The sequence below is a fragment of the Tachysurus fulvidraco genome, chromosome 11, assembly GCF_022655615.1.
Source record: "Tachysurus fulvidraco isolate hzauxx_2018 chromosome 11, HZAU_PFXX_2.0, whole genome shotgun sequence".
NCBI classification, from domain to species: Eukaryota; Metazoa; Chordata; class Actinopteri; order Siluriformes; family Bagridae; genus Tachysurus; species Tachysurus fulvidraco.
Genome location: NC_062528.1, coordinates 25,401,863 through 25,411,734, shown reverse-complemented (window position 1 = coordinate 25,411,734; position 9,872 = coordinate 25,401,863). Strand labels below are relative to the sequence as shown.

At 50.2% G+C, this 9,872-nt stretch overlaps 1 protein-coding gene across 1 annotated transcript in view; it reads right to left on the bottom strand.

The window, feature by feature from the left end:
* The window catches only part of chd7 (chromodomain helicase DNA binding protein 7), a 57,781-nt gene that overhangs the window by 31,231 nt on the left and 16,678 nt on the right, over positions 1-9,872 (bottom strand). The window contains exons 2-3 of the mRNA XM_047820455.1: positions 8,583-9,872; positions 3,024-3,470 (exon numbers count right to left, since the gene is read on the bottom strand). The exon at positions 8,583-9,872 is cut by the window's right edge and continues 271 nt beyond it. Of these exons, the coding sequence (XP_047676411.1) occupies positions 3,024-3,470; positions 8,583-9,872 (1,737 nt within the window). The remainder of the gene's footprint in view (positions 1-3,023; positions 3,471-8,582) is intronic.

Sequence of the window (9,872 nt, the reverse complement as noted above, 5' to 3'; positions counted from 1 at the left end):
AGAGAGAGAGAGACACACACACACAGAGAGAGACGCACACACACAGAGAGAGACGCACACACACACAGACGCACACACACACAGACGCACACACACACAGACGCACACACACACAGACGCACACACACACAGACGCACACACACACAGACGCACACACACACAGACGCACACACACACAGACGCACACACACACAGACGCACACACACACAGACGCACACACACACAGACGCACACACACACAGACGCACACACACACAGACGCACACACACACAGACGCACACACACACAGACGCACACACACACAGACACACACAGACACACACACACACAGACACACACAGACACACACACACACAGACACACACAGACACACACACACACAGACACACACACAGACACACACACAGACACACACACAGACACACACACAGACACACACACAGACACACACACAGACACACACACAGACACACACACAGACACACACACAGACACACACACAGACACACACACAGAGGAGGATATATAAAGGAAAACAACTATAGGAAATAAAACAAAGCAGTAAATAAGATAAAGTAAAGATAATAGAATAAACAGCTTTAATAGTGACACAAAGCTTGTGTATGTGTAAGAGAGCAGAGGTGTGTGTGAGGACTCAGAAATCAACAACCCCCCAAAACTCAATGTCAATTACACCCTCACACACGGCCAGGGGGTTAATGGGACACCTGCTGTCACCATGAGATGATTCATCCTGAACAGGACCACCCCACACACACACACACACACCTAACAGCAGCTGCTCTCCTCCACACACACCATTGTTTACTCTCCTCAGCTCTTTTACAGGCGCCATCCCCAGTACACACACACACACACACACACAGACGCTCTCTCACTCACACACACACACACGCACGTGCACACACACACAGAGAAACAGGTTCAGTCCTGTAAATAAGCCACATAAAACCTGGAGAGGCTGAGGATCCCTCTCTCTCTCTCACACACACACACACACACACACACACACACACACACACACACACACACACACACGTTATCACTGGGAAATCAACAGGGTGGGAACTTCATGTGACTGAAACTCAGGCATTTCCTTTAGAACATCTCACACACACACACACACACACACACGAGGGGGGGGGGGGCAAAGTGGAATGTGTGTGTAGAAGACAATACAACATGAAAGAAGAGGAAGAGACAGGAGAGGACAGTTTCTACTGGACTGTGTGTACATTGTGACTGTTCACTTCCTTCCTTTTCCTCACAGCCCACACACTACAGGAACACACTGATTATACTCGTTCCTCTCATCCCTCGTTCTTCCCTCCACTCCTTTTATTATCTCCGTCCTCCTCTCGCACTTCCCTCTAGTCTGTCTCTCATTCTCAGTTTATTCCCTTGCTGTTTAACCCCCCCATCTCTCTCTCCCCTTTCCCTCCTGCACTGCATGTCCTCTCACTCCATCTGCTCTCGTTGTGCCCTCTCTCCTCCTCTCTCTCTCTCTCTCTTCTATAAAAGAACGGATGAGTCTTTAAAATCTCTTCCTCTGTTTCGTCTTTGAGCTTCAATGTCACACAAACTTTAGAAAAGGAAGGGTGGAGTTTATCGAGCTGTTTAAGGACAAACAGAGAGCAACCGAGCGTGTGGGCTAAAATTGCATGCACACACACTGCAGCACTTCCTATGCAACCACCACTGTTGTGGTTTCGCCGATCCGAGCGTACAGGATGTACTTTTTGATGGCCCGCATGTGTCTGCATCAGACCAGAGAGGGGGCACACGTGCGCGCACACACACACACACACACACACACAGTTAAAGGGGAGGAAACCGTGTTCATGTGTAAAATGCAAGGTTGCTTGGGAGCCTGCCAATGAAGTTAAGATGAGTATTTGCATTGCAAAGCATTTTTAGTTCCCAAACACACAGGTTTAGTTTGACTAAAGGAGCCGTGATGTGATGGGAAGTGTGTGAAGGCTGCATGCACACACACGCAGCAGGCGTGCTTCAGCATGGTCTTATACTCCTCACTGCTGAATAAGAACAAAGTTTAAAACCTAAAGGGGATATGCTGTGCCCATGAATCATGATCCTCTCACACACACACACACACACACACACACACACACACTGTGGGATTCGACCTAGCCATCAGTAAACAAATTAATAGCACACATTTAAAAAGCAGAGATTCGCCTTCAGAACATGATTAATGGCACAGCCTGGGTGGATATCGACCATCCTGAATGGACAGACACACAACACACACACACACCTCCCCTGAATCTCTAAAACCCCACCCCCTCCTTGAGTTGACCTCTAGCTCCACCCCCTTCCTCTAGATGAAGGAGGTGAGGGGTGGAGCATTACATTCCTGAGACAGATCACATTACAGCCTTGCACTGGAGAAAAGTGTCCACACACACAGACAGAGACAGACAGACACACAGACAGACAGACGCACGCACACAGACACGCACACGCACAGGCACACACAGACGCGCACAGGCACACACAGACGCGCACAGGCACAGACACAGACGCACAGGCACAGACACACACGCACACAGACACACACAGACGCGCACAGGCACAGACACAGACGCACAGACGCACAGGCACAGACACACACGCACACAGACACACACGCACGCACACGCGCGCACACACACACACACACACGCACACACGCAGTAATTTGAAGAAAATAGATTTATGCTAGAATTCTTCTTTCAATCTTTTTATCCATCAACTGTAATAAATCTCCATGTGCCCACAGATTACCCATGATGCATTAGGTCATATGTAGGAAACAGAGAGTGTTGTGTCCTGATGCAGATGGAGCTCAGTGACACTGAATACACCATTGTAGCTCATAACTGACTCATACATGCAGAGCATTATGGGTAACCAGTCAGTGTACTAGTGATGTGTTAAAAAGCTCAGTGCACCCCTGACTTCACACACACACACACACACACACACACACACACACACACACACACACACACACACAGGGTGTGGCCTGATGTCACTGAGTGTGAACACAACAGAGTTATGAACAGAAGAGTGTTGATGTACCTGAGCTTCTTGGTGCTCTTGGGTTTAGGAACGGTCACCTTGACCTTCTTCTCCTTGGGTTCTTTGGGTGTTTTGGGGGTTTTGGGAGCCTTGGACTCTTTTGATTCCTTGGCCTCCTTATCTTTTGGTTTCTTTTTGCTCTTCTTTTCAGGTGGAGATGTTACTCCATCTCCTCCCAATGCTCCTCCCACATCCATGCCTACATCCTCGCCCTTCCCCCCTGCTGCCTCCTCAGCCTCCTTTGCTTTCTTCTTCTTCTTCTTCTTGGGCTTGGGCTTGCTGTCGGGCGGCTGAGTGTCACAGAGCTGCAGGGTGGACATGTGGGTGGAGGATGGGGTTTGGGAAGTATCTGATGGAGAATGCTGTGAAGAGGGAAAAAATCCTCAGTAAGTGGAGACACCAGGACAGAGAGTTTAATGTCTTTAAAGTAAAATGTTTCAGTTACAACATGGATGACCAGACGGCACAGGTTATGTTCTCTGTGTGTGTGTCTCTGTGTCTCTCTCCCTCTCTGCCTCTCCCTCTCGGGGTCTGTGTCTCTCTCTGCCTCTCGGGGTCTGGGGGTCTCTCTCTCTGCCTCTCGGGGTCTGGGGGTCTCGCTCTCTGCCTCTCGGGGTCTGGGGGTCTCGCTCTCTGCCTCTCGGGGTCTGGGGGTCTCGCTCTCTGCCTCTCGGGGTCTGGGGGTCTCGCTCTCTGCCTCTCGGGGTCTGGGGGTCTCGCTCTCTGCCTCTCGGGGTCTGGGGGTCTCGCTCTCTGCCTCTCGGGGTCTGGGGGTCTCGCTCTCTGCCTCTCGGGGTCTGGGGGTCTCGCTCTCTGCCTCTCGGGGTCTGGGGGTCTCCCTCTCTGCCTCTCGGGGTCTGGGTCTCCCTCTCTGCCTCTCGGGGTCTGGGTCTCCCTCTCTGCCTCTCGGGGTCTGTGCCCCTCTCTGCCTCTCGGGGTCTGGGTCTCCTTCTCTGCCTCTCGGGGTCTGGGTCTCCCTCTCTGCCTCTCGGGGTCTGGGTCTCCCTCTCTGCCTCTCGGGGTCTGTGCCTCTCTCTGCCTCTCGGGGTCTGTGCCTCTCTCTGCCTCTCGGGGTCTGTGCCTCTCTCTGCCTCTCGGGGTCTGTGCCTCTCTCTGCCTCTCGGGGTCTGTGTCTCTCTCTGCCTCTCGGGGTCTGTGTCTCTCTCTGCCTCTCGGGGTCTGTGTCTCTCTCTGCCTCTCGGGGTGCCCTCTCCCCATCTCTCTCGTCCATCCCCTCCCTGTCCCGCTCCCCTTCCCTCTCCCCATCTCTCTCGTCCATCTCCCCCCTCTCCCCGTCCCCCCCCCATCTCTCCCAGTCTCTCTCTCCCCCTCCCCGTCCCTCTCTCCCCGTCCCTCTCTCCCCGTCCCTCCCCCTCCCTCTGTCTCTCCCTCCCTCCAAAATGTTCCCAAACAGTATAACTATGTTTAAAGTAAACAGACATGTACTGAGAGTGAATTGTTGATGTATTGCACACATTAGTGATTATTTTTTGGTGAAATGTTAAAGAACGAGTGTAATTATGGTGGTAAGATAGATAGATAGATAGATAGATAGATAGATAGATAGATAGATAGATAGATAGATAGATAGATAGATAGATAGATAGATAGATAGATAGATAGATAGATAGATAGATAGATAGATAAAATAAATAAAGGCTGCATCATGCTTTTATGGCTCATCCTGATGATGAAATGCAAATGTCCTGTAACGGACTAAAAGCGTGAGGTACACTTTGCATACGAAATGATCACAAGGTCACAGAGCACCACATCCACCAGCACCTCCACCATGGCAGCTTTAACCGATAAATGTCTCATCTCTTCCTCTCATCCAATAATCAATCGCATGAATGACAACAGGACGCTCTTTGCATCTTTAATTTGACAGCCGCCGCCGTCCAGAATGCGATATGCTCCGTATAAAGTTTCATCTCTCTGAGGGTGGTGGGGTGGGGGGGTGGGTTAATCTAGCAGGCAGAGTGCATACTCCGAGAGCTAAATACTCCCTGAAGGAGGCTTTTTATCCTCCTCCAACCCCCTGCGTGTTGCAGCCCAGGGATGAGCTAACACCCAATTCATCTGATGAAACCCAGCACCTGTGCGTCAGACTCCAATCTCATTTATAACTCCATCTTTTACATTTTGAACTTCAGCCCCATCCTGACCACCGGGGTGTTTATAGGGGGGGGGTCTTACTTATACAGGCCTTCACAAGCCACCTTAATGCTGGATACACAGATATACTGAACACACACACACACACACACACACACACACACACACTGTCTCCTGTCCTGGTTTCTGACTCCACAGCATGTAGCTCAGGAGAAAGCAGCTCATAGTTCTGTATATTTGTTGCCCTAAGGAAGGGAACAGTAGTTTACTTACATCCATTTACTACCAACACAGCAGGTTAACAGAGCGAATGAAAAGAGGAGAAGGAGGAAAGTCCTGCACAAAGAACAACGGTACACTACAATACCCACAATGCACTGCAGCACCTAATGACGCACGGCTAACAGTTATTGTTTACGGTCATTTAATCTAAATCAGCAGTTTGTGTTATTAAAAATAATATAAAGATTAAATTGCAGAGGGAAGCTAAATTCTTCTCTCTCACACACACACACACGTACGTTTAATAACCACACACTCCACCTTAAAGAGACCCACAAACACCACACCAAGAAAAGCTCAGGTTTAAACTCACATTGCTGTCTTATACACAGGTCTGGTCTTAGGTTCACATAACAGCTGGCAGGTGGAAATGAGAACAATAATTTGACCAATTGTCAAAACTGAGGAACTTGTGAATAGAGACGGTTTGTTCACGCTGTAACTAAATTGAAGCTCATAATAAAATCATCAGTTAATGTTCACGTTTATAACCAAACTCCAGTGAAGAATCTCTGTACAGTGGCAACGTTTGTAAGGAAAAAACACGCATGCATCAACACAAGGCATGTTCAAGAAGTCAGCTTTACACGTAATTTAATTAAAATAGATATGATCTTAGTTTATTCTCTTTTACACGAGTCTAGTGTGAACACAGCCCGGTGTGTACGGGACATGAGCAGTGACTACGTACATGTGCACAACTATGCCTCATCAAATATTTGCCTAAAGCTGCAGAAGCGTCATGACGAGACACCCTAACCTCAATAATTAAACAGCATCACAGCTGCTCCGGAGACCAGCATCTCACACACACACACACACACACACGCTTGTGAACGATAGTGAATGATGATAAGGAAAAATTAGAGGAGAAGAGGAAAGGAAGAAAAAATAAAGAAACGAAGGCTGGAGTCCTGAGGCTAGGAGGCGAAGGCACGTGAGCCAGGAGCAGTACGGCCGCTCGACATGTAGGTCACACACACAAGAAGGGAGGAGCGCAAATTAATCCTGACATCCTCAAATGTCAGCTCACTACCAGGAGAGGAGACACAGAGGGTGTGTGTGTGTGTGTGTGTGTGTTTGTAGAGGAGAAAAACACACCGCTGCAGGCTGAACAGGGACACTAAAGACCCGTCATTGTGTGTAAAGAGGTCAGGAGAAGAAGAGGTCCGACTGCACAGCCAAGTCACATGACCTGCACTAATCCATCATCCCTACTGCCCCCTCCTCCATCTGACAGTCATTACCTCACACATCAGCGCGCACACACACACACACACACACACACACAGGTAGACAGGACTGGAAGAGATCCACCCACAACAGATAAGTCAGCACTGAATGAATTATAAGGAAAGCATGAAAGGAAGAGTGAGAGCAAAACGCTAGAATATAAAGAGACAGTGTAATAGTGTAAAAGTGAGGGAACAGAGAGAGAAAAAGATGGAAGAGTGAAAGAGACCATGAGAGAGGGATTTGGGGAGATATGAGTCACATAGGAAAGAGAAAGACTGTAAGGAGACCAAGAGAAAAAAATGAGAGATGAGAGAGACAAGAGAGGTGGAGTGACACAGAGGGGGGTGGGGGGTGGGGGGGGGGGACACGGAGTCTGTGTGTGTGCGTCTGTGTGAGAGAGAGGGGGAGAGAGAGGGAACCACAGAGGGAGTGAGAGGTAGAAAAAGAAAGAGAGGAAAGACAGCAGACAGGGAGGAGTGAGTGAGTGAGCAGGAAGAGACCATTTCCCCTTTGTAGGGGGGAGGTGGGTTTAAAAGATTAGCACAGTGGCGCCTGTGTGTGGAGGTGGGGTCAGGATACACAGCACAGGAAATAAGCTATAGTAAACACACACTATACCCTGTGCACACACGCACACTATACCCTGTGCACACACGCGCGTGCGCACACACACACACTATACCCTGTGTGCGCGCACACACACACGCACACTGTACCCTGTGCGCGCACACACACACACAAAATACCCTGTGCGCGCACGCACACACACACACACACGCACTGTACCCTGTGCGCGCACGGCACACAACACACACACGCACTGTACCCCGTGCGCACACACACACACACACACTCTAAACCCTGTGCGCACACACAACACACACACACACACACACACTATACCCTGTGCGTGCACACAACACACACTATACCCTGTGCACGCACACAACACACACACACACTATACCCTGTGCGTGCACACAACACACACTATACTCTGTGCACGCACACAACACACACACACACACTATACCCTGTGCGCTCACACAACACACACACACGCACTATACCCTGTGCGCGCACACAACACACACGCACTATACCCTGTGCGCGCACACAACACAGACACACTATACCCTGTGCGTGCACACAACACACACACACTATACCCTGTGCGCGCACACAACACACACACACACAACATACACAATACCCTGTGCGCGCACACACACACACACACACACACACGCACTGTACCCTGTGCATACAACACACACACTTACGTACTTAACACTTTAGTATTTAAAGAAGTGAACAAACACAAATTAGCCCAGAACACAAACTCCTGGCATTGTGTTTTATCTTTGGTGATGATCGGGTCAAACATTTGCTCCCAGCTCACAGTAAGCTTACGCCTCACTGTAACCATGACAACAAGAATAAATAACCCTTTATACTATGCTGATCGTTACACTTCAGCATCAGTGACCCTTAATATTGTATATAATTACATCTTTAAAACATCTACAATCATCAACACAATAATGTGGAGCTAAAACTATTGTATAAATCATCATGTGCGCTTTTTGGATACAAAGATAAAAGGGGAAAAGACTTACCAACTTCAAAGGAAGCCCCTCCCCCACCCACCTGCGCACAAGGACTTTCCGAAAGACCAAAAACACACACACACGTACACACACACACAGTGACATGACTGATTTATCCCCCACCCCCTCAACTCACCTGCATAAAAAGTCAATGTTCCTTATCTACCCACTCATCTACCCCTTCACCCATCCTACCAGCCCCGAAGCATCCACCCCCACACCCCCTACCTGCGCGTGAGGCACTTGGTGGTGGTTAGCTGGTGGTGACGAATGAGTGTTGGAGGACCAGTTCCCATGCAGCAGTGGTGGTGGTGGTGGAGACGGATCCGGCGGCTGCTGGGTCACAGGGAGTGCAGGTGGAGTTCTCACCTGCTGCACCTGCTGAAACTGCAATGTAGATGTCTGCAGCTGCTGTGGGAGAACCTCTGTGTGGTTGGGTGCATTCATTGCTCTCTGATTGGGTGACAGGGTGCCGTACATTTGGGGGTGCTGCTGGGGGTGTGAGATCGGTCCTTGGCCCCTTTGAGGGGGCGGAGTTCCAGCAGGGTTGCCCCCCAGGTTCCTCATGGGTGACATCGAAGGAGGAGTAGTATAAGATCCCTGAGGAGGTGGAGCGAGGTGCTGCTGCGGAATTTTGGGCTGCGCAGGATGCATATTCTGCGGAGGTAACTGGTTCACTGGGTAACACTGTGGCCCTGCAGGGGTGGGGTAACACTGCACAGGAGCACTGGGGTTGCTGCTGGTGGTGAGACTCATCCCTGAAGTGTTGGCTAAACCCTGATTTAGGCCACCGTATTGAGGATAAGGGGCATATTGACCTGAGCTGTTGTTGGCGACTTGCTGGTTGTTCATGCTGAAGCCCATGTTCTGGTGGCCACGCCCACTCATCATCTGCTGCTGCTTTGATGGGCTTTGAGGAAACTGCGACTCTGGGTGATGGTGCAGAAACTGCTGGCCAGCCTGCTGATGCTGAGGAGTCTGAGACGGATGCCGCATGGCAGACGTCGTGATATTGGCTCCCATGTGTCCCATGAAACGGTTTGCTTCCTGGGGCAAACCTTGGGGGAAGTGGTTCATCCTTGGTGGTGTCTGAGTTTGGTTGTGCCCTTGCATTCCACCGAATTCGGTGCGTCCCATGTAAGAACCCATTTGGTGGCCGTGAACTTGCTGCTGTTGTGACTGTTGAAATTGGGCTCGATTTTGGTCAGGCAGCTGCATCCCTTGAGGACCCCAGTTATTACCCGGGGTGGCTCCTCCACCATCCTGGAACGACTGTGCTGGTCCTGGTCCTGCCCCTCGTGCATCACCCTGTGCTCCCGGATAGACATGATGTCCAGCAGCTGTGCTGTTTCCACCATGATAGCGTGAATGAGGAGATGAAATCCCATTAGCAGGGCCAGGTCCGTTACCCATCATCCGGCCTCCTTGAGGGTCGTACTGCGCAAAGTGGTCAAAGGGGTGACCCATTTTGGGCTGAGAGGCAACAGGAGGAGTTGAGAGGTGGATCTGGCTGTAAGC